Source organism: Vulpes lagopus, chromosome 2 (genome assembly GCF_018345385.1).
Source record: "Vulpes lagopus strain Blue_001 chromosome 2, ASM1834538v1, whole genome shotgun sequence".
Taxonomy (NCBI): Eukaryota; Metazoa; Chordata; class Mammalia; order Carnivora; family Canidae; genus Vulpes; species Vulpes lagopus.
The window spans coordinates 165,411,826-165,436,591 of NC_054825.1; the positions used below are offsets into that span (position 1 = coordinate 165,411,826).

General features: G+C 52.7%; 1 protein-coding gene across 5 annotated transcripts in view; it reads left to right on the forward strand.

The window, feature by feature from the left end:
* ZC3H4 (zinc finger CCCH-type containing 4) overlaps positions 1 to 23,225 on the forward strand; it is a 44,882-nt gene extending 21,657 nt beyond the window's left edge. For 4 of the 5 annotated variants that reach the window (XM_041743480.1, XM_041743481.1, XM_041743482.1 and 1 more), the window contains 11 exons: positions 1,586 to 1,808; positions 3,294 to 3,445; positions 4,325 to 4,421; positions 4,526 to 4,665; positions 5,265 to 5,372; positions 6,906 to 7,017; positions 7,592 to 7,701; positions 13,939 to 14,303; positions 14,505 to 14,848; positions 17,945 to 18,196; positions 19,398 to 23,225. In XM_041743480.1, the coding sequence (XP_041599414.1) occupies positions 1,586 to 1,808; positions 3,294 to 3,445; positions 4,325 to 4,421; positions 4,526 to 4,665; positions 5,265 to 5,372; positions 6,906 to 7,017; positions 7,592 to 7,701; positions 13,939 to 14,303; positions 14,505 to 14,848; positions 17,945 to 18,196; positions 19,398 to 20,920 (3,426 nt within the window). In that variant the 3' untranslated portion in view covers positions 20,921 to 23,225. The remainder of the gene's footprint in view (positions 1 to 1,585; positions 1,809 to 3,293; positions 3,446 to 4,324; positions 4,422 to 4,525; positions 4,666 to 5,264; positions 5,373 to 6,905; positions 7,018 to 7,591; positions 7,702 to 13,938; positions 14,304 to 14,504; positions 14,849 to 17,944; positions 18,197 to 19,397) is intronic. The other variant, XM_041743483.1, reaches the window with a different exon arrangement.
* The last annotated feature ends 1,541 nt before the right edge of the window (positions 23,226 to 24,766 follow it).

Consider the following 24,766-nt stretch of genomic DNA (forward strand, 5'->3'; position numbering starts at 1 on the left):
GTTTGATCCCAGGACCCAGGGATCATGACCGGAGCCAAAGACAGATGCTTAAGAATGAGCCACCCAGGCACCTCCATGAGCCAATCATTTTTAAAGATTTTATTTATTTGTTCATGAAAGACACAGAGAGGCAGAGACATAGGCAGAGAGAAGCAGGCTCTGTGTAGGGATCCTGATATGGAACTCGATCCCATGACTCCAGGATCATGCCCTGAGCCAAAGGCAGGCCCTATGAACCAATCTTGATGTGTTTTTGTGAATTGGAGCCTGTGGTTTACATTAAGCTCTCCACTTTGTGTTTATGATTCTTTGTCTTAGTCAAAGACTAAGGCTTAATGTTATGCATTCACCATATACTATCATATAAAAAAAAAGAGTTTCAATTTCCTAAAAATCCCCTATGCTTTACCTCTGCTCTCCTTCCTGAGGCTTTGGAAGCCAGAAGCCTTTTTCTGTCTCTGCATTTTTGCCTTTTCCAGGATGTCAGATAGTTGGATTCCTTACAGTGTATAATTTTTTTCAGACCAGTTTTTTTTTTTTTTTTTACATAACAGTATATGTTTGTGGTTTCCCCTGGTCTTTTCTTAGCCCTATGGCTCATTGGCTCAATTCTTTTAACTGCTGAATAATACTCCATTGTCTGGATGGACCACAGTTTGTTTATCCATTTACCTACTGAAGGCCATTTGGTGCGTGTGTGCGTGCGTATCTAACTTCATCCAGTATCTCTTGACACTAGCATGCTCTGGAAAGCATCATTCAAAATGATTTTCTAGTTTGGTTGCCAAGTAGGTCATTAATTGAATTCCAAGGCCCCAAGAAAATTTTGACCAAGGAGCACCCCTCTTGGAGGGCCTGGCTGGTTCAGGGTTTGTTTGTTTGTTTTAAGATTTTATTTATCAGGGCAGCCCAGGTGGCTCAGCGGTTTAGCATCACCTTCAGTCCAGGTCGTGATCCTGGAGACCCGGGATCGAGTCCCATGTCAGGCTTCCTGCATGAAGCCTGCTTCTCCCTCTGCCTGTGTCTCTGCCTCTTTCTTTCTCTCTGTGTCTCTCATGAATAAATAAATAAAATCTTAAAAAAAAAAAAGATTTTATTTATCAGAGTGGAGAGAGCACAGGAGCATACAAGCAAGCAAGGTGGAGGAGGGGCAGAGGGGGAAGCAGGCTCCACACTGAGCAGGGGGCTCAGATCTCAGGGTTAAGTTAGAGTCCCATGTCCAGGCCTAGAGTTTACTAAAAAAAAAAAAGCCTCTGTTGCCTACTAGGCCTCCTTCCCAAAGGAGATTGCTGCATATCCCTGGGAATTAGCCCCTTCTCTTCCCTCCCCAGTTCTTCAGGAATCCCGGGGGCTGTGTGTCTCAATTTTCTTTCAAGCCATGGCATTTTTTGAAGCATGGAAACATCTGGGCCCACCGCCCAGCTCTCCCTCACGTTGGAACTAGTCCCCCAAATAGCCAGGGCTGGCATCTCATCCCCTGGGTGGCAGAGACATCCAGACTGCTGTGTCAGTTTCAGGAGCAGTAGGGCCCTTGGTGATCCAGACTCAGGGCCCTGGGGCTGGCTCACCCCCCTCTCCCTGTCAGTCCCACCAGCAGTATGCCCCTTCGCACACCACATCTCTGCCCAAGAAGGCCTACTCCAAGATGGACAGCAAAGGCTATGGCATGTACGAAGACTATGAGAACGAGCAGTACGGCGAGTATGAGGGTGATGAGGAGGAGGACATGGGCAAGGAGGACTATGACGACTTCACCAAAGAGCTGAACCAGTACCGGCGTGCCAAGGAGGGCAGCAGCCGGGGCCGAGGTGAGGCCCTGCTGCCCCTGCAGGGTGTGGGGTCATGGGGGCAGACCAGGGGCTGGTGCGATACTGTGGAGTGGGACCAACCTGTGGGTTGGGGCTGCGGAGCCTCGCATGTGGAAGAGTTGGGAGTTATGGGAGTCGTTCATTTCGGAGCTCCAGGAGGAGGAGAAGGGCTGGAGCTGTACCTACAGGGCAAGGGACTCCAGGGGCCGGGGAGTGAGCCATCTTGGAAGAGCCTCAGTGCTCAGGCTGAGCTGGGGATGGAGCCAGGCTGGTTGGAAGGTGCGGGGGGTGGGGGGGGGAGAAGCCCACATGGCCCAAGGCTGTTTTCTTCATTCACTTCCTGGTCAGCTGCAGGCAAGAGAGAAGGAACAGCTTCCATCTGATCTAGGCCAGGGTCACTGACAGCTGGCTGCCCCAGCTCCCTCCCCTCATCCTCCCAGCTCCCATCACCTGACAAGGTGAGACTGCCACACCTCTGAACCCTAAACCTGTGGCAGTTAGGAGGATGGTGGGGGAGGGTGGAGCACCAGAGACCTGGCCTCTTAGAACCATCTCCTGCCCGCAAAGTTTTGCAAGCTACAAGGGGGTAGGGCTCTGGGGATCTTCTAGCTCAGGGGTTCTTGGCCCTGCCTAAGGCACAGCTTATTGTTTGAGTGGCCTTTCATTTAGTCTTTCTTCGGAATTTGTTCTTGGACACCTCCTTGGATGAGCCGTGCTCTTTGGGGGAAATTCTAGACCACTGTTGTCCAATAGAAATTTAATACAAGTCACCGCATAATTTAGAATTTTCTAGTAGTCATGTTAAAAAAGCAAAAGGGGGGATGCCTGGATGGCTCAGTGGTTGAACATCTTCTGTCTTTGACTCAGGTTGTGATCCCGAGTTCTTGGGATCAAGTCCCGCATCGGGCTACCTGCATGGAGCCTGCTTCTCCCTCTGCCTATGTCTCTGCCTTTCTCTCTGTCTCTCTCATGAATAAATAAATAAATTTTTTTTTTTAATGAGTAAAAGGAAACATTAATTTTAACAGTATATTTTATGTATCTAACACATTCAGAATCTTAATTTTAACACATTATCCAGACAGACAGATGTAGTGTTTTATATTCTCTGACTTTTTTTTTTTTTAACCTGAGTCCTGTAAATACAGTGGTGGTTCATCCTCCAGCATCTCTTAGTCTGGTCATGTTCTGGGGACTCCATAGCCATGTGTGGCTAGTAGTCCCTGTATTGGACATTTGAGTGCACCTACAGTGGTCAGGTGTCCCTGTGGCAGTATAGCCGCTGAGCATCCAGAATGCGGAGGCCTGAGGCCCACTAGTGAGGGCATGTGGGGGCGATGGGACAAGCTACCTGGAGCTGCTAAGAAGGCTTGAGGAGGAGGAAGAGGACATGACTGACATCAGGGGCAGAAAATGGGCTCACTTCGCTCTTGCTGATGAGATCTGCTCCCACTCGGGGCACTTACCGTCTGAATCACCCTGCAGGCAGCCGAGGCCGTGGCAGAGGCTACCGGGGTCGAGGCAGTCGTGGAGGGTCTCGAGGCCGAGGCATGGGCAGAGGCAGCCGCGGAAGGGGCAGAGGCTCCGTGGGAGACCACCCCGAGGATGAAGAAGACTTCTATGAGGAAGAAATGGAAGTAAGCTCTTCTCCAGCCCCGGAGGAGTGGCGGCAGGGAACATGGGGGACTGATGGGCACTTTTTGGGAGCTGCCTATACAGACTGCAGTGGAAGGAGGGTGTTGGACAGCAGGGCTGTGTCTCAACATTCATTTCTTATTTTGAAATAGAGGAAACCTTCATACAGTTCAAAATTGAAAAAGTGCCAAAGCTGTGAAAACATCTCCCTCCCCTTGTTCCCCCCAGCAACTTCATTCCCATCTCCAAAGACAGGTTTTCTGAGTGTCTCCTAGAAAAAGTTTTAGGCCTAGGGGCACCTGGGTGGCTCAGTTGGTTAAGCATCTGCCTTCAACTCAAGTCATGGTCTTGAGATCCTGGGACCAAGCCCCATTTTGGTCTCCCTGCTCAGCGGGGGAGCCTGTTTATCCCTCTCTTCTCTCTCAAATAAGTAAAATCCTAAAAAAGAAGTTTTAGGTCTTTACAGTCAGGTGCTTGTTTATTCATGCCCCCTGCACACACACATAGCTTCCACATTGATCGCTCTGTCCCCGCCCAAGACCTTTCTATGCCAGTATGCAGTGAGTCTGCTCTTTGTTATAGCCACACAGCTGTCCATTGTGTAGGAGGCTCCCTGTTGGATTTGCCCCCGGAATTGGGAGTTGTAGGAGTGAAGAGCTTGAGGGAGAGGATTAGAACCACCCCCCACCTCCCCCTCCCAGCTTTGGCTGTGGCCTGTGAAGAGGGGGCACAGGCAGGTCACCCTGAGTTGCTCACTGGCCCTTCTGAGTCTCATGTTGACCTGCATAAACAAAAAGAAAGGGGCAGAAAGTACAGTTAGGGACAGTGTTCATTGTTCCCCACGTGACACTCGCCTTTTCTCCTCTTTTCTGGAATCCCAGTATGGAGAAAGTGAGGAACCAATGGGAGATGAGGATTATGACGAATACTCCAAGGAGCTGAACCAGTACCGCCGGTCCAAGGATGGCCGAGGACGAGGTGGGCAGAGGGCCCTGGAGGTGACGGGTCGGTGGGGCTCCTTTGGGCAGCTGCTGGGTTTGGATCCTGGGGAGAAACAGCAGGTGAATGCCATTTCTCTGCAGGGTTAAGTCGAGGCCGTGGTCGGGGTTCCCGAGGTCGAGGGAAAGGGATGGGCCGGGGTCGTGGTCGAGGTGGCAGCCGAGGAGGGATGAACAAGGGCGGAATGAACGATGATGAAGACTTCTATGACGAGGACATGGGCGTGAGTTGACTTTTCATTTGGATTTGATAGGTTTGGCCAAGGCCCCCTTCCTGGATTTTTTTTTCTCAAATGAGTTGGCCTCTAGCTAATGCTGGCCAGCTTTCATTAGCTGTTCTCTGTGGGGCCGTTGAGCACTAAACATCTCTGGGGGATGGGGGGCTGGGCTGCTGGTGAGACCCTCTGTTTTTGAAACCACATCTCTATAGCATCTGAGTCTCTGAGGTGGGGAAGGTTCCAGGTGACTCATCCAGGTAGCCTGGAGAGTTTGACAGGAAGACGCACATACTGCCTTTAGGAGGAGAATGTTCTGTATGGTTATGTGGTACTCTTCAGTTGCCAGCAACTCCATGTGCCAGAGCTTTTCCTGTGGAGCGCCAGCACTCCATACCATGGGGCTAAGACCCCACGTGGCCTTGGTGCTGGTGGTAATGTGCTGGCCACTACTCTTGCTACGTGAAGATTCTTCTGTCGAGGGAATGCTCATCCTCAGTGGCCACCTTCTGTTACAGTCCCTCAGAACCTGTCTGCCAGTCTCCACACCCGCTCCCCAACCCCTCCTTCTCCTTGCCCTTTATGCTCACACATTGTGTTCCTAATAGGATGGTGGTGGGAGCTACCGGAGGAGTGACCATGACAAGCCCCACCAGCAGTCTGACAAGAAAGGCAAAGTCATCTGCAAATACTTCGTGGAGGGGCGGTGTACGTGGGTAAGGGGCCAGTTAAAGTACCTGGATGTGGGAGCAGGGCAGCAACCTCCCAGAGGATGCTCGGGCTTCTGGGAACGTTCTACAGGCTATGCTAATTGGGAGCCATGGCCGGGTAAGGGTGGGATTGACTGACTACCAAGAGATGCTTGGGAAGACTCTGTTCTCTTGTCTTCTCAGAGAGACTGAGGAGCCAGAGTGTGATAACACATTTGGCTTGTTTTTTGGTGTTTTGTTTTTCTTGGTTTGGGGGCCAGAATTTTCAGCCAGTCCAAATGGCCTCAAACGTATTAAGATCGATACCGATATAAAGATGTAATACGTCCTGGTTGAGTTATTGATCTTTAATGATGTCAGAGAGGGAATTATTAAGATTTCCAGATAGAGAAGGAGGTGGAGCGAATCAGGCCAGCCTTGAATTGCATAGCAGCATTCAGTACCAGAAGATAAGCTAATGACCATAGAGTTCTGAGGGCATAACTCTGTATGAGTTCAGCCAGCCACCTTATTATTCAAATACGATGGCAGTGGACAGATACTGGTGCACATGTGCTCAGGGAATATTGCACCCCAGTATAGGCTTTAGAGAAAAATACATATTTCAGACCAATACGTGTGTGTGTGTGTGTGTGTGTAAAATATTCCTTATACAATTTCAATTTATGTTCTTTTCAAAAGCTTATAATAAATCTGTAGAAAGATAAGTAGCTATTCATGAGAGTAAGGGGAGATAGCTATCCTGAACGGTTTCTCTATTTTGTTCACTCGGGTATGTGTTCTGAGTGTGTCTGACTGTGGATGATGTTAAAATTGAGCTCCAATAGTGTAAATGTTCAGACGTCGTCCCTCTGAAGGAGGTTGGTGCCCTGGTCACTGGTACTCTGGGGAGACTCCTTCCACTTCAGGAATGTCCACCATCTTTGAGCATGTGGCTTTTGTCCTCGTGGTTCCATAGTGGCCGCTGAGCCTCTGGGTATCCTCCCATCTACGGGCTAAGAGGAAAGATGGGTGAAGGGGTTTTTCTTTTGAGTCAGCATTGTCCTCCCTGGGGACTTTGGCCTACATTTCATTGACCAGGACTTCCAGAGAGGCTGGGGAATGTACTTTTTCAGCTGGGGGCACATTCTTCCCAAACAAAACAGAAGTTAGGTTAGGAAGGAAGAAGCATGGGGCTGGATACTGGCCTCCATGCAGCCAGTCTTGAAAAACAGCATGCAGGTGAGAAGAGGGAGAGAGGGAGAAAGTGATAAAGGAGCATTGAGGGTGAGGGGCAATGGAGTGGAGCCTGGTGGAATGGGGACAGGGAAAGGGAGGCAGGGCCCAAGAGAAGAGGGCACAGGTATTGTCAGAACTTGCAGGTTCGTGGGAAACCATGTCGGTGAGCCCCACCCTTTCCTGTGGGGGATTCATCACTGTGGTCCCTCTGCACTCCAGCAGTGACAGAGTAGTACCTCCCCTTTCAGATGGGCTTCGACAGGGCTTCCCGTTCCCTCCCACCCCCCCACCCACCTTACCCTTTCCTTGCTTCCCTTCCAGGGAGACCACTGCAATTTTAGCCATGACATCGAGCTACCAAAGAAGCGAGAACTGTGCAAGTTTTACATCACTGGGTTCTGTGCCAGAGCCGAGAACTGCCCCTACATGCACGATATCCTTTGGTGCTCACCTCTGATGGGATGCAATGCTCACCACTTCTTCCTTCCTCACTGCCCATAGCAGCCGACCTGCACTGCACACACTTCTTTGCTCTCTGGGCCAGCGCTGTGACATGCGTTCAGTGTGTCTTGGTCTCATTGAACCGTCTTGTGGCGGAGTGGTGTCCCCGTCCTGCAGATGGGGAAGCGGATGCACATGTGCTCTGGTTTCTTTATACATAATCTCGAGACTGGCCATACCCTTGTCTGTTAACCTTCCTGAGATTTTTCCAGTGGGCTGTGTGACCTTGGGCAAATCATTAACCTTTATTATTCCTGTTGAGTGGGGATCCAGAGACAAAGGCCCCAAAGCCGGTGTAGTGGGGCGGGAAGCCCTCCAGAGCAGGAGTCTCAGGAACCGGGTCTCATCTGTGGGTCTGCTGCCAACTCAGTTTGCAACCCCGAGAGAGCGAGTCAGTTAACACCTCCCTGGGCCTCTGTTTCTTCATCTCCGAAACAAAAGGGGTTGGATTCTGCCCTCTGGTGGGTTCCAGGAGGGCTGATGCTTTTCCTTAACGTGCTCTGAACGTGATTTTCCATGTAAATTGTACCATACAACCGGGAACTGCATTAATGGTGATGACTGCATGTTCTCCCATGACCCCCTGACTGAGGAGACAAGAGAGCTCTTGGATAAGGTAATATTTGTGGGGAATTTGGGACTATAGCTGCCTCCAGGGGAGCCAGGGGCACACCTTCCATTGACCTGGCACAGCCTCCCGTCCCCTGGCTTCTTTGGGGGACCAGAATTCCCACCTGCCTTGATCAGGAGCTGGGCCATTTTAGGGATGGAGTGGGGCTGCATTTTTTTCTGGGGGGAGAATTGAGGTCCTCACGCCTGTATCTTGTCTCGGGCCAGGGCATGTTCACTGGGGGACTGCTTAAGTAAAAGGAATGTCGCCTCTAGAGATATTTTGTGTTGTTAGCTATCTTTGAGAGAGCCCATGATAGCAAGGAGGAGAAAAGAGATTTGGATGGGTTGTAGTTTGATGGAAATGTCAGACATTTCCTCCCAAGACTTAAGGATTACATTACACAGGAGACAGAGTAATTGGGAGGTTTTCGGGAGGGAGCGACCTCTCTGGTACATTGTGAGGCCTTTTCCCCCAATCAGGTGATGTTTAAAACTCATCCTGGTATCTCTTCTCCAGGAGGAGTTGTGAGGACTCCAGGGGCCTCAGGTTCCTGTCCTTGGTTTCCTAACACGTGCAAGGGAACCGTGAGAGAGAACACTAGTCGGGTCCTTTCAGATGAAGGCTTTCTACTTTCTGGTGCACAGAAGGTTTGAAGGGATTGGCTGGTTTTTTGAGAATGCAAAGGACTGATTGTATAAGTAGTATGTGAAGGAGTTTCACGAGTCCATCAGTGACTGCCATGTTTGGTGCTGGGGCTGCCCAAGGAGTCAAGGGGAAGCCCTGCACAAGCAGAGCAAGAGAACACCTCCTGCTCAGGGGTAGGGCAGTGGGAAAAATTCTCCTCATACCAGGCCCTCTGGGGAACTTAGCACCTTAGGGATAGGGTTTTATAACTGATAGATTTCTAGAGTCTGGGATGACCTGACAAGTTAAGGAGTGGGGAAAGTATTTGTTTCCTTTCTCACATGGAGAGTTGAACAGTAGCTGGCTGAGGCCTGCCCCCTGCTGGAAGTTCAGAGTTGGTGCTCTAAACCATTGCTTTTCAAGTAGGAACACAGCCAAGCCATGTATGTAATTAAAATTTTTTTAGTAGCTATGTAAAAAGTAGAAAGAAACCTATGAGGGATACCCAGTGGCTCAACGGTTGAGCGTCTGCCTTCAGCTCAGGGTGTGATCCTGGAATCCCAGGATCGAATCCCACATTGGGCTCCCTGCAGGGAGCTTGCTTCTCCCTCTGCCTATGTCTCTGCCTTTTTTTGTCTCTCTTGAATAAATAAATAAAATCAGAAAGAAAGAGAGAGAGAGAGAAAGAAAGAAGAGAAAGAAGAAAGAAAGAAAAGGAAAGAAAGAAAGAAAGAAAGAAACCAACCGATGAAATTAAGGTTAAACAACATATCTTATTTAATCTAGTATGTCTGTGTTCAAAGTATTATTTCAGCAAGTAACAAGAATTTAATAAGACGTTTTTATTGTTGTTGTTAGCACTACTGTGTCTTTGGAATCTGGTGCTTATTTTCTGCTTAGAGCCTATGTCAGTTTGGACCTACATTTTTTTTTAAAAATTTTTATTTATTTATGATAGTCACACACACACGCACACACACAGAGAGAGAGAGAGAGAGGCAGAGACATAGGCAGAGGGAGAAGCAGGCTCCATGCACCGGGAGCCCGACGTGGGATTCAATCCCGGGTCTCCAGGATCGCGCCCTGGGCCAAAGGCAGGTGCCAAACCGCTGCGCCACCCAGGGATCCCAGTATATAGCTTTTAAACACACCTGTGTGTGTGTGCGTAATCTGAATCTGATTTTTTTCCACTTACCGTAATGCTTTTGGAATTCACATTTTGAGAATAGTTCATGGCTGTTTGTTGCTGAGTATTAAGTACTCTGTTGTATGGATGGTCTAAGTTTGTCTAGTTACCCACTGAAGATTTGGATTGTTTCCAGTTTAGGGCAGAAACTTAGGATAAAAGCCAACTGATACAAGCGGATTTCTTTGGCCTGCTGAACCTTGGCTCACGTGCTTTTGCGTGTCTGCAGGCATGACTGTCCTTTTCCACTGAGAGGTTTGACTTTTGGGAACTTTTTGGCATCAGTCAAGATCCATCCTGTTAAAGGAGGGCCCTGGCTATGTCCTCTGATGTGAGGATCTTGGGAGCGCTTGTCTTTATGGGTCCAGAGGCCTGGGAAGGAATGCACAGGAAGTCTCAAATAGGCATGCCCCTCAGTGTCTCTGAGCAAGGGCTGCACAGTTTGGGTTTAGCTTTTCTGGTGGAAATGTTGTTTTATTTTACTTTATTTGGCAGGTTAGGGGGGCATAGTTTTTTGTGGTTTTTTTTTTTTTTAAGATTTTATTTATTTATTCATGAGAAAGAGAGAGGCAGAGACACAGGCAAAGGGAGAACCAGGCTCCATTCAGGGAGCCCAATGTGGGACTCGATCCCTTGTCTCCAGGATCAGGCCCTGGGCTGAAGGCATGTTAAACTGCTGAGCCACTGGGGCTGCCCCTGGGAGCATACTTTTAATGTGTTTTATATGTCACTGCCTTGGCCTCAAATGCGAGTCAGCCTCTGCTTTTGCAGCAACACAGGTGGCCCAGGGTAGGAGATAGTAAGGGAAAGAGAGGAATATAGGATGCTGGTCTGGGTGGGTCCTGAGCTTGGGGTCTGAGGGGCAAGGAAGTGAAATCCTGGACTGGGGAGTGTCCTCCAGCTGGACAGTAGGCTGTGATGTGAGAATCTTGCCGCAAGGGGGTGGGAGATGAAGCCCCAGTTGCTGAGAAGCTGAAGTCCTGTGCGTGGGCTCTTAAGAGCTTGAGGGGAGGCCCACTCACTGGGGAGCAGCAGCACTGCTCAACCACTGGGTGAGACCTCCAGTTCCTTCTGTTAATCGTGAATTAAGTGCCCAGTGTGTGCTGAGCGCTGTGCTGGGGGAGCAAACAGTAGCAAAGAAGTCATAGTATCCTTATCGTCCGGAGCTTTTGAGTCTAATGGAGAAAGAGATGTTGGCCAGGTATTTCCATCTGTTAGGTGGTACTGAGAAACGCATCCTGTTTACGGCAGGCAAACCTGGTCTCTGGAGGCTGTCAGAAGCAGGTGTCACGAGGCCACCTGAAGAAAGAGCCGCCCTAGGGTAGAGAAGGCAGCACTGCAAGGAGGGATTGAGTGGGGTATTCTGGCTGTGAGCTTGGGAGGCGAAGGGAGCATGGCCCTTTCAGTGGCCAGAGCCTGCCGCCCCCTCCACAGCAGGGGAGGAGGTTGTGGCCAACGTTGTTCCTGTTTAATGAGGTATAACCTTGTTAGGTTTTGCCTTCTACCTGAGGGCATCAAGTTGCCATTGACAGAAGGATCTAGTGGTGCAGAGGTGTGACCATCTTTGTGATTGATGTTTGCTCTGTCAGCGTGCAGAGAATGGTGGGAGGGAGAGGGAGACTAGAGACTAGGTGGGAGGCTGGGGTGCAGAGTCCGAGCCAGAGGCTACAAGGGGTCCAAGACAGAGGGTGAGGGTGTGGAGGGCAGGTAAGCCACTCAGGTGGGAGGTCCAGGCAGTAGCTTGGGAACTGTGTGGGAGTGGGACCCTGATCCTGGTTTGAGGTTTAGGAAATAGAGGGTCCATCATTCACAAGAACCTAGCTTGTGGGTCCTCTCCTGGTGGAGGAGGAGAAGCCAGGTGGAATGAAGTGTGATGGGGTCAAACTCATACCTGCAGCTCTGCACATAGATGGGTCTGGGAGCCTCTGCTCAGAGCGGGCAGGGCAGTAACTGAAGGTATGACAGTGGACAGGGCTTCGGGGAGGCGGAGGCAGGGGTGCTGTGCAGGGAAGACCCTCAGGGGAACACCAAATAGCCCAGCCAGGCTAACCAAAGCCTTGATTCTTTGTGCCCCCCAGGTGCCCCCCACCCTCTCACCTCTCCCATCCTCTGCTGTCCTGATGTTAAGCAGCCACTGTTCTCAGGAGTCTGGGGAAGGCAGGAGGGGAGATCCATGTGTTTGTTTTCCTTGCTTATTGATCCAGTGCATGTGCTACAGTGCCTAACTTCTGCTGGGCGCTGTCCCGGGTTGTGGGGATGCAGTAACAAGATGAAGTCAGTCATCGGGCAGATCCTGATAGAGCACTAGGATCGAGGCACTGGAGGGAACGTGTAGGGAGCCCAGAGGCTCCCTGACAGGTTGACATTCAGAGGCTTGGTGAGAGGAGGTGACACCTTGCCAGCCCCTAGGGTGAGTGACAGGAAGTAAAGAGTAAGAGAGGCATGTGCTAATAAGCATGTGCAGCAGCTGCACGCACATGGTTGAGGAGCCAGAAGAGGCCAAGGGGCCCGCTCACTGGGCAGGAAGTGAGCAGTGTGTAGAGGCAGTGTGGAGGCAGTAGACATGGAGTCTACCCCTGCCTGGCTCACCACTGAGAGCAGTGCTGAAAGACACTGCTGGTTCTGGGCAGTGTGTCCTGTGTTACCCTAGGCAGGTGTTAAAAGTGTGGTTCCAGTTCAGTAGGTCCCTCTGCATTGCTGGTTCACACTCAGATCACACCTTGGGCAGTAGGGCTCTAAGAGACACATGTTTTCTAATGATCGATTGTCTTAAGTATTCTGGCTCCCTTGGAGCCAGATTCCTCCTGGGCCCTGCTGTCCCTGTGTGTAGACTATTCTGACAGCAAGGAGAGAGAAAAGCCGAGAAGGACCTGACACCCACCTGAAGGCCCTGCTCCCACCACCCACACTCCCACCCGCCCTGGGTGGAAGAGCAGGGCTGGTTGTCTTGGGTTATGCTGAGGGTGAGGTGCTAGAGGCGGAACATCTCTGAGCCCCATGTTAGGGTGCACTAAGGCATCTGTGCTGAGGTCCCTAAGATGACCCAAGCACAGGTTTGATGACTTAATGAGGGGGGCTCCCAGGACCAAGTATACAGCCACAGTGGGGAAAGGCTGGAGAAATGAGGCACCATCTTAATAGAGTCCTTGCTGCATGCGGTCATGAGGGCCGTGCTTAAGTCCTCAGGTTATGGCAGCACTTGTGGAATGTTCTCGAATGCAGATGCGTGATGGAGGTTTGGTCAGTGCCCAGGGTGTGTTTCTGTGTTTCAGAAAGCACATTGTATAAACAGTTGAGAGACAGCACCTGTTATTAGTCAGGGAATACTTGGGGGGACTTCCTGCCCTGAAATCCAGCTTCCCAGACACCAGCCACAGACCAAGGTTGCAAGGAGTCCTAAGAAAAGCAGTCAAAACTGCTGTGTTTTCTCTGCATTGGATTGTGATTGGTGAGACATTTTGCTCCAGGAGTTCCATCTACCTTGTCTCGTGCTCTGTGCTAGGCCCCAGGCACAAAATAGTCCTGCCCTTGTACAGTTGACAGCTGTTGTGTGAGCCAGGAGTAAACTGGAACACAGCTACGCATAAAATCCTACAGAGCTGGTGCACTACTTTGAAGGGTGCTGATAGAATCCCAGCAGTGAACATAGAAGACCAGGACAGTCACTCTAAGGTGATCTAGAGTTAGAGACCCCAACATTGGAGCTGCATGAAGGAAGTGAAGCCACAGAGGTGTGGCACTGTCCTCTCCAGACACCTAGCCCTGCGGTCAGGCTCTGTGGGTCATGGTAAGGATTTGGAGTCTGACTATAAGAGTATAGTGAGAAACCCCTTAAAATCCAAACAGGACACTGGCTTATTAGCCATCAAGTATGTAACTCGCTACAGCACGGATAAACCTGGCAAGCATGTCACGTGAAAGAAGCCAATCACAGAAGACCACACAGTGTATGATTTATACATCTGTTTATACGACCTGTCTGGAATAAGCAGATTGTAGAGTGGCAAGCAGAATAGTGATTGGGGGAGGGGGAAGGGGAATGACTACTAATAGGTGTGGGGCCTTCTTTTGGGGTGATGGGAAAAGAAAGTTCTGGAACCAGGTAGAAGTGGTAGTTGTACAACCTCATGACTGCTTAATGCTGTTGAATTATGTAATTCCAAAGGAGGAAAACCAGTACCTTTTAGGTTTTATATGTTTTGCTGCAAACAGGACTGGCTCCCCCTGCCAGCTGGTCACAGAGCCAATGCAACAGTGGTGGGGGATGATGATTTTTGTGCTGAAGAGGCTTTGTGCTCCTTGGCTTTATGTTGGGGAGGGCTGCAGGTCCTTGTGTTTTGGGGTTTTCCTCAGAAAATTTGGCTCCCCACCTGGAAGGCACATTCCTTGCCCCTTCCTGGTCCTATCTCTCCCTTTGTTCTCACCTACAGATGTTGGCTGACGATGCGGAAGCGGGCGCAGAGGATGAGAAGGAAGTGGAGGAACTGAAGAAGCAGGGCATCAACCCCCTGCCCAAACCACCCCCGGGCGTGGGCCTCCTGCCCACCCCTCCTCGGCCCCCTGGCCCCCCGGCTCCGACCTCTCCCAATGGCAGGCCCATGCAGGGCGGACCCCCACCCCCACCCCCGCCTCCGCCCCCACCCCCTGGGCCCCCCCAGATGCCTATGCCAGTGCATGAGCCACTGTCCCCGCAGCAGCTGCAGCAGCAGCAGGACATGTACAACAAGAAGATCCCCTCCTTGTTTGAGATCGTAGTACGGCCCACAGGCCAGCTGGCAGAGAAGCTAGGCGTGAGGTGAGTGCCTTGGGCCCCCAGAGTCAGGCTGGTGGGCCAGTTCTGGCCTCAGCCAGGCTCCTCTGTGCTGGGGACCTATCACTGTGAGCCTGGTCTGAGCCCTCGGTGACCAACCACGTGGACACCTCCATGTCTTCTCAGGGGGGTGGCTAACCACTCTTGCTCTGCAGCCTCCTCACGGTTACCCTCTCTTCCTCCTAGGTTCCCTGGACCCGGAGGACCGCCAGGGCCAATGGGCCCTGGGCCCAACATGGGCCCCCCGGGGCCCATGGGGGGCCCAATGCATCCCGACATGCATCCTGACATGCATCCTGACATGCACCCCGACATGCACCCTGACATGCACCCCGACATGCCGATGGGCCCTGGCATGAACCCTGGCCCACCCATGGGACCTGGTGGCCCCCCAATGATGCCCTATGGTCCTGGAGACTCCCCACATTCTGGAATGATGCCCCCCATCCCACCATCCCAGAACTTCTATGAAAACTTTTACCAGCAGCAGGAGGGCATGGAGATGGAGCCGGGACTCATTGGGGACGCAGGTATGCAGGGCTGGGTGGGGGCTGGGGTGCCACTGCAGTGTCTGGGGAACATAGTCAGGAAGACTTGGGTTTTCTCCTCGGCCCGAGTCTTTCAGAGCATGAATCCAACTCCATCTCTGTCCCGTGAGTGGTTGCACGTTTTCAGTGATGAGGCATTCGCTACCCTATTGAGGTTGAAAGGAGTCTTGTGATACTATCAGTGTAATTTATTTAATGCTTTACAAATTTTGCTGGCTGTGCCTGGAATCAGGACCATGAGAAGTCAGAAGAGCAGATATAGAATGGTTGTGGGCTCTGAGGTGGAGGCTTCCTCTCCAAAGCGGCCTCTTTCCAGATGGTTCTCAGCTTGGAGTTGAGGGTGTCAGCCTTGCGCCTCTGCTTGTTCTGTCCCCATGACTGACCATCTTCCTTCCTTCCTTTCCTTCCTTCCTTATTCAAACAAGAATGTGTATTGGTAACAATTTAAATGTCTGCCAGTTAGGGTGGTCGGCCGACTGTGCCATGGCCTTTGGGAAGGATAGGGTGAGTCTGCTACTGCCAGCTCCCAGGCTTGGTGCCGGGCCCAGGGTCAGAGCCAACAGGGCAGCCATGGTCCTTGCCTTAGCCACATTGTGGTTGAGGAAAACAGGAAAAGCGTAAGTAAGCGTGGAAGCTCATCTCAGCATGGATCATTTCTCGAGAAAGTCAAACAGTGCTTATGGCAGAGGCAGGTCAAGAGCGTCAGTACCATGTGGGGACAATCAACGGAGGCCTCTCTGAGAAGTGAATGTTGGAGCGTGAAGGGGAGGAAGCCAAGGTGCAGAGACCCCAGGCCACTCAGCTCAGGTGAGAAAGGCAGAGGCAGCCATGTAGCTTGGAAAGGGAAGACAGGAGAGAGAAGTCCCTGTGTGGGACTCTGACAGCCCTGGTGAGGTGGCCTCATTGCAAGAATGAAAGGGTACAGGCAGAGGCATTTGAGGGTGATGGGTAGTTGAGGCTGCAGTGGATTCATCAAAGCTTCTGGGCTGCTGTGGAGTCGTCTTGGGCAGAGGCGCCTGCAAAGGGGCACAAATTAGCAAAGCTGGGCTTCATGGTGTGGAGATAGTGCCATGGGGTCAGTGTGTCTCCCCATATACATGTTATAGGGCAGGAAGGAGCAGAGGGGGATGCCGGCCGTGGGGCAGAGTCACTGGGTGGGTGCTCACGCCATCCCTGATGCCAGGAAGTCCTACTGGAGAGAGCCAGATTACGGTGGGTGGGGAGCATCTCTGCTTTGGCTGCTCCCTTAAGCTGGAGACGCCCATTTGATAACTATGGAAATGTTGAGGGGTGTCAGAAAGACTGCTAGACTGGAGGTTAGTGTGAGTCTCTGGCATCTGGTGTAGGTAGTGTTCAAATCCATGAGAGCAGATTTGGGGGCAAGGAGCAGGAGCTTTAGAAAGATAAGTGACATGTTCTCAGGTCAGGAAAGCAGGCTTTGTGAGGGCGGTGCTGTGGTTCCCTTTTTTTCATAAATATATGGAAAAAGGTCTGGGTGTGGAGGAAAAGCAAGTCCATCAAGCTGTTAACAGTAGGTGTTTCTAGAGTAATTCACTCTAATTCCTATATCAGGAAATCTACCCTTTTAAAGTATACTGCTCAGTTGTTTTTACTATATTCACAGCTCTACAGCTTTGGGAAATTCGCTCTGGCCATACGTTCCATGCAGGGGAGCCTGCAACTGCTTTTTCACTGAGTGAGCCCAGCTCCGCACTAGGGTGCTGCATAGCATAGGCTTCCACACTGAGCTCACATGTTCTGAAGTTTAGGGGCTTAGAAGAAGATGACATTTCACTTTTTGCCTTATACACTTCAGGGATGAAATATTTACAAATCATTTTAAGTCTCTAAGTTTAACTTAAATTACAGCTTCACTTTCTTGGTAGCACTGGCCATATTCAGACACTCAGTAGCTGTGGAGGGTGGTGGTGGCAAGTTGCACAGTGCAGCTGTGGAACATCTTGTCACCGCAGGACATCCTATGTGTATGGGGCAGCGCTGACCAGATGATGTTTCAACAAGCATACACACACGCACATAGTCTCCCTCTACAGCCACCCTGTTCCCCCACCCGGGCTCTGATGTGGGTAGAGTTTGTGGAGATTGGTGGCTGATGTCAGGCATCTGCCTGCCTTGCTGGAGTGAAGGCAGAGCCTTCAGCCTAGTGCTTCCTAGATGCTGGGTGGGAGAAGCACCCACTGGCCCTGGCCTTAACTGCAGCAGCATACTGAGGAGGATTTGTGGGGTTCCAGAACCCACAAAGGTGGGAGGAGCAGGAATGACCCAGGGGCCTTCTGGTTTGACATGTGGCCATAGCAACATTTTGGTTATTTCCTTCTGTTTATAAGTTGTTGTTGTTGTTGTTTTAAGATTTTGTTTATTTATTCATGAGAGACACACACACACAGAGAGAGAGAGAGAGAGAGAGAGAGGCAGAGACACAGGCAGAGGGAGAAGCAGGCTCCATGCAGGGAGATCGATGTGGGATTCGCTCTTGGAACACTGGGATCAGATGCCCTGAGGCAAAGGCAGACTCTAAACTGCTGAGCCACCCAGGCATCCCTGTTCATAAGTTTTTGTTCACCAGGGTTGAGCTCGTATTACGAGCTCTCTATGACATGCAGTGTTTTTCTGTTCTGGCTATTATAAAGAAACCGTAAAGTGAATGTTCATTGCCAGTAATTAGAGGAGATCCAAAAGCATGTGGGGTCCAAAATGAAAGACCCTTCAGCCCTGTCTGCCCAGTCTCGTTCCCAGGGGGACTGTTTTCTGTCTTCAAAGCCTTTTCTTTGCGTTTTATAAACATCTGTATGACGTTCCGTCCTGTGTTCAGCATTTGCCCACATCACCAAATTGTGCTGTGAACCCCATTTTCAGTGGCTGCATTCTGGGTGGGATCCCCTTGTTGGCTGCTATCGGGCTTTCTGTGGGGACTGTCCTGGGAGGGTAGGAAGGGTTGGGCTGCACGTTGTCACCCATCACCATTGGGGGGTGGTTCTCTGGTCAAGGGTGCACAGGTGGGCTGGAGTTGGCTACGAGGCCCTTCCCGACACGAACCCTGGTTCTTCCCTGCCACAGAGGACTACGGGCGCTACGAAGAGCTGCCGGGGGAGCCGGGGGAGCACCTCTTCCCCGAGCCCCCTCTGGAGCCTGACAGCTTCTCTGAGGGAGGGCCCCCAGGCCGGCCGAAGCCGGGCGCCGCTGTCCCCGACTTCCTGCCCTCAGCCCAGAGGGCCCTGTACCTGAGGATCCAGCAGAAGCAGCAGGAGGAGGAGGAGAGAGCGAGGAGGCTGGCTGAGAGCAGCAAGCAGGACCGGGAGAATGAGGAAGGCATGTGTCCTCCCCAGGGGCAGGGGCTTCCCAGACAGGCACGGGCCCGCTGGGCCACTGTGCAGTGGAGCGGTGGGGAAGGCCTAGGTGGGGGTTTGTGTCGGAAAGGAGCCTGTGGCCAGGAAGGATCCTTGGCCCAGGGCCGTGAAGCCAGGCTGCGGATGCTGCATTGCATGTCCCTAAGAAAATTGGAAGTCAGGGCTGCTGTTCTGTGTTTTGAGGGTCAAGAAAGACCCTGATCCCATCAAGGAGGGAGGTGGGCTGGTCCCTGGAGGAGACCATAGCCAACAGGATTTCCCTTCTGCGCCCTTAGAGAGAAGGCTGGAAGGAGAGGCTCACAGCCCCTTTCCCTAGACCATGTTCCCAGAAAGTCAGCAGATGACAGCTAGTTGCTGACATCAACCAGTAACACAGTCCCAGCTGCCAGATCGCTCGGTGCCACACAGTGGACCTGATGGCATCCAGCCCAGGAGGAAATGGGGTAGACAAATGGTGTCTAGAACCAGGAGCCTGAGGCCACAGGTGGCCCTTGTGGGAGTCCAGGAGCAGGTGGGGACAGGGGGAAGAGGGGACAGCGCCCTCCATTGGTGGCTCTGGTTTTACCTGCCCAGAAGGTTGGACTTAGGCCAGTTTCTGAGTCAGCCCACCCGGCCCCGCCTCTCATCAGCCGGTGACTGCCCTTCCCATGGTAACATGGCAAGGGGCCGGTGGACCAGTGTCTGTGAGCCCCAAGTGAGAGCAGAATCAGTGGTAGCTGCGCCCAGCTGCCCAGGGCTGGGCCTGCCGTGTTGGGAACTCAGTCTGTGGAGGGTGAGAACGAGGTGGCAGGGCCCTGGGCCAGGATGCGGAGCTCAGTCCCTGCTCTGCCCCTGATCTCATGGCACTGTCCACACCTCTGCTTTCTCATCTGTCAACAGGGCTTGATAATACTGCTTCCTGGGTGGTTGTGAGAATTAATAAGACCAAGCACTTAGAGCAGTGCTGGCACATGGGGGAAAGGTCTAGAAACATTAGCTAGTGACCTGCCAGGCTCAGCCCACCTGAGCTCAGTGTCTGTTCATGGCCGCCTGCCAAGGGAGGGGAAACTGAGGTTGTCAGAGGTAAGGCAGAGGAGCCGTTCACCCAGTGGGCTGCTGTGGGGTCCACAAGGGCTGGTACCACATGTGGTCACTCACCTCCCTCTTCCTCTGTTCTTCCTTAGGTGACACGGGAAACTGGTACTCTAGTGATGAGGATGAGGGTGGGAACAGCGTCACTTCCATCCTGAAGACCTTGAGACAGCAGACCTCTAGCAGACCCCAGGCTTCCGTCGGGGACCTGAGCAACAGTGGGCTAGGAGATCCCCGCCTCCAGAAAGGACACCCCACAGGAGGCCGGCTGGCTGACCCTCGCCTCAGCCGGGACCCCAGACTCACCCGCCATGCCGAGGCTTCCAGCGGGTCTGGCCCAGGAGACACAGGGCCCTCCGACCCTCGGTTGGCTCGCTCCCTGCCCGCCCCAAAACCTGAAGGCGGCCTTCATTCCAGCCCTGCAGGCCCTGGAGGCTCCAAGGGGGCTGGACCACCCCCTGCAGAAGAGGAGGAAGGGGAGCGGGTCCTACGGGAGAAGGCCATGACCATTCCCCTGGACCCTCTCCCTGGACACCCACTGCGGGACCCAAGATCCCAGCTGCAGCAGTTTAGCCACATCAAGAAAGATGTGACCCTGAGCAAGCCAAGCTTCGCCCGCACTGTGCTCTGGAACCCTGAAGACCTGATCCCCTTGCCCATCCCCAAGCAGGACGCGGTCCCCCCTGTCCCTGCAGCCCTGCAGTCCATGCCCACCCTGGATCCCAGGCTGCACCGTGCCACTGCCACAGGACCCCCCAACCCTCGACCGCGCCTGGGCACCTCCACAGACCCTGGCACATCCGGGTCTAACCTGCCTGACTTTGAGCTCCTCTCTCGCATCCTTAAGACCGTCAATGCCACGGGCCCCTCAGCAGCCCCTGGCTCCAGCGACAAGCCCAGTGACCCCCGGGTGCGGAAGGCACCAACCGACCCTCGGCTTCAGAAACCAGCAGACTCTGCTGCCTCCTCCCGGGCTGCCAAGCCTGGCCCCACTGAAGCATCCTCTCCAGTCGGCAGCCCCAGCGGGGAGTCCTCCCCACCAGCCACCGCCCCCTACGACCCCCGAGTGCTGGCTGCCGGTGGGCTGGGCCAGGGCAGCGGGAGCAGCCAGAGCAGTGTGCTGAGTGGCATCAGCCTCTATGACCCCAGGACTCCCAACGCAGGTGGCAAAACTACTACAGAGCCGGTTGCTGATGCGGGCGCCCAGCCCAAGGGCCCCGAGGGCAATGGCAAGAGCTCAGCCACGAAGGCCAAGGAACCCCCCTTCATCCGTAAGTCCGCCCTGGAACAGCCAGAATCTGGGAAGTCCAGTGCAGATGGCAGTGCAGCCACAGCCACAGACAGATACAACAGTTACAACCGGCCCCGGCCCAAGGCTGCAGCAGCCCCCGCCACTACTCCTGGCGCCCCGCCACCAGAGGGTGCCTCTCCCCAGCCTGGTGTGCACAACCTGCCAGTGCCTACCCTCTTTGGGACTGTGAAACAGACGCCCAAGACGGGCTCTGGGAGCCCATTTGCTGGCAACAGCCCAGCCCGCGAGGGTGAGCAGGACGCGGGGTCCCTGAAAGATGTTTTTAAAGGCTTTGACCCCACTGCCTCCCCCTTTTGCCAGTAGTGTTAAGATGGAGTCAAGTGCTCCCTGCACCCCACCCTTCCCAGGGCAATATTTAAGGGCAGCAACCAGAGTTGGGAACTTGGGGGGAGGGGGGCTCCGGGTGTTTTTTTTTTTTTTCCTCTCCATCTCTCTCGCTTTTTCTCTCTCTTTCTCTTTTTATGTTTCTCTCTTTTTTAATAGTACTTTATTTACAGCATATAAATTGTATATAACCATTTTCACTCAGTTCTGGTCAGTGCTGTGGGGCTCCCAGGCCCCCGCCAGGAAAACCTACTTGTGTACATGAGCAGTGGCCAGTCCTCTGAGCCTCAGCCCCAGCTGGCACTCCCTCTGGCCGGGCTCAGTTGTCAGGGACTCTCTAAAGGCTGGAGCCCCAGTCTGGTGGCTGGGGGTCCAGTGGGTTTTCTGGGCAAAGCCTGGCCCATCCTCGGCCCCCCGCCCACCCCCGGAGGACAAAGGGAACAGTAGGTGCCCAAAGGCACCAAATGCTGCTCACCCCATATGAGTGAGGAGAGAGGAAGCCGAAACAGTGGGCAGGCCCTGACCTGTTTCAGGGACCGAAGGAAGGAAACCATTCGAAAGAAAGGCAGAGAGCCCTTGGAAGCTGCCTGGTCCAGGAGAAGCAAGCCCCTTCTGCTCCTGTCTCATACGGATTCACACCCCAGCCTCCCTGCTGCCCTCCGTCCAGAGTTCGTTCTCAGACCCACACACCCTCCGCCCACATCAGAAGACTCCAGGGTGAGAGATGGACCTGGAGGTGGCAGGGCTGGTGTGGAGTGGCATACCTAAAGCTGCCTCCAGGAGGCAGCCTCCACAGACCGTGTGTTGTCTGTCAGTATTAGCCCCTGTCCTGTCCCGTTGCAGCCACACCCTCTTCCCCTCCAGGCTGAGGTCTTTCCTGGTCCTCAGGAGCCAGAGCACCCAGTGTGCTGGCCCCAGCCCTAATGGGGATAGCTCAAGGATCCGCGGTGTGGCCGCTCCACCAGGCTCCCGCTGCTGGGAGCCCCGGGTGATTCTTGGCAAAGTGTTTTCTGCTCTCCGCTCACTTCGAACCTCCTTTGCACCTTGTCTAACTTAGGGCCCGTGGTTTTGGTGTGTTTGGTTTTCTTCCCAGCTGACAGGTGCATGGGTTCAAAGGCATGTCACAGTGGTGGATTTGGGGGGCTTGAAAGGGCAGAGGCTAGTCAGGGCAGGGTGGGGGGCTGCTGGGCCCCTCTAGGAACGGCCCCGTGGGACCCCCTGCTTGCAGGTGGAAGGCGAGGAACCAGAAGTCTACATCCTGCTCCCCTCCTCCGGCTGAGCCGGGATGGGAGCAGAGACGTCTGCACTGGGCTCTCCCTACCTGCCCCAGGACCCTGGCTGAGGTCCAGCTCTGTCCACAGAGCTCCGGAGGAGGGCCCACCCTGTGGAGGTGGCCTTGGGGAGGCCAGCCTGGGGTTCGAAGGTCCTTCCCGTCTGTGTGTTAGCACCTGCTGGCCGCCTCTTGCCTTTTTCTCCTCATCCCATCACCACACTTGGCTTGTGTAAGGCCCCCACCTCTTCCTTGCTAATAATGAGGAAACCTGATGACCCAGACAAAGGGTTTCCCCTCCCAGCTCCTTGGGGTGGGAGGTGAGTGAGGCTCCTGTACCAAACCCCTGTCCCCAGAAAAAGAAAAAACAGTCATTGAGTTTGGGGCTGGAAGCTAGGGCGGGAGAAGGCAGCCCACAGGGTCAGTGCGCTGTGATCAGGTTTGGTTTGTCTTTGTCTTTTCTGTTTTTGTTGTTTTTAAACAATCATTAGTGAGATTTTTCTTCAGCCACCAGTGTTGGCCTTGAAGCAAAGGGCTGTAGCCCTTGGTGTTTGTAAAATAAGTAAGAATACACAGTGTGGCTGTGGATTTTTTTTTTTCTCCCTCCTTTCAGAATTTTCTTTTGTAAAAGCAAAATTAAATACTTTTTTTAAAACCGAAATCTGTGGATGAAATAGAAGCTGGAACCCTCCTGTCGGAATATTCAGCCTAAGAACCTCATGGGACTATGAATTCCCCCGAAATTTTCATTTGCCATCAGGCTAAGCTTTTAAAAACAAAATGTTCTCTAACCAGGATTGTAACAAAAGTGTAAATACTACTTCAGAGTTGAGAGTTGATGGTGCAAATATGTATATAACGTACTGTATTTTTACAATGATCATCGCATGACTGTCCCAGCTCCCTTTTTGTACTCCTTATCTGTCTTCCAGAAATGTCACCTGCCCTTTCTCCTGTGGTCTCTTAATCCAATAATTGTATTACTGCCATTAAAGGATGCAGTTATTTTAAAAACCCTGCAGTCTCGCCTTTCTATGCTGCCCCCACCATCCCTTGCCCTGGGAATGACAAGACCTAGGTCTGTTCTCTTAGCAGCCTGACATTTGTGATTACACAGTGGGATCGGTGCCTAAAACAGGCCATGCTTTCCTTAGCAGTTGGCACCTGCCTCCCATGGTTCCTGATTCCCTGTTTTGGGCCAGCCTCAGCATGCAGAGATAACAGGGGTGAGCTGCATAGCACTGCCTCTGCACAACCCAGGGAAGGCCAACAGGACTGGCTTCCAGGGATGAGAAGAAACAGGAGCCCTGACCACTACAGACTGAATGTGTGTTTTGCCTCAAAATTAGTAGAGTGGGGATCCCTGGGTGGCGCAGCAGTTTAGCACCTGCCTTTGGCCCAGGGTGCGATCCTGGAGACCCGGGATCGAATCCCACGTCGGGCTCCCAGTACATGGAGCCTGCTTCTCCCTCTGCCTATGTCTCTGCCCCCCACCCTCTATCATAAATAAATAAAAATAAAAAATCGTATAGTAACACACCTGTTTCCCCAGTGCCATGTGTTGGGAGGTGGTGAGGTCAGGGGGATGGAGCTCTTCCACTGCTTACTGGTCTACACTGGTAAGCTCTAAGTTTACATAAAAATTGCAGGATGCATGAATTTCTTCCAATTCACCCATATTGAGTGAGGATGACTTCACCTGTGACTCAAAGCTCCTAACTCAGCTGGCTTTAACAGCTAGGAGTCCAGCATCTCAGGAAGGTCAGCAGGGCAGTTCTGGAGTTGGTCAAGTTGGAGTGGACTCTAGACCCTCTGGGGCCAGCTTTCATACTGCTGGTCATCCCCTCAGGATTGCAAGATGGCTAGAGCACCTGGCAGTGTCCGTGTAAAAGTAAAGAGGGAAATCCGTCTCTCCCCATGAGCGAGGGAACGCTTCCTGGAAACCCCTCGGCAGACTCCTGTCCGGTCTCATTGGCTCTCTGCGTTGGTCGCTGGCAGGAGGGATGCTGAAGTCTCGTGTTTTGTTCTTAGACTAATCAAAGTTCCAGTGTCCAAGGGATCCCTGGGTGGCGCAGCGGTTTGGCGCCTTCCTTTGGCCCAGGGCGCGATCCTCAAGACCCGGGATCAAATCCCACATCGGGCTCCCGGTACATGGAGCCTGCTTCTCCCTCTGCCTATGTCTCTGCCTCTCTCTCTCTCTGTATGACTATCATAAATAAATAAAATTTTAAAAAATAATTAAGAAAATAAAATAAAAAAGTTCCAGTGTCCTGAGGCAGAGCACGGAAATGCCCTTTGGGCTCCCAAGGCAGGGGAGGCACGGGGTTGAGAACCACAGGGACTATTCAGCCAACAGTCAGGCTTGTGGGACATGTACCCACGACACACCAGATCCTGTGGGCAGCACTGGGCTCCTGTACTGGCTGGGACAGGGCCCTGCAAGGGGGAAGGAGCTAGCACCTGGACCCAGGAGTGGGGGTTGGCAGGTCCTGGAGAGCCTCGAAGGCGTTGCTACAGACATGGACAGGGAAGAGCCCTGGAGACTTAGGTGCTCA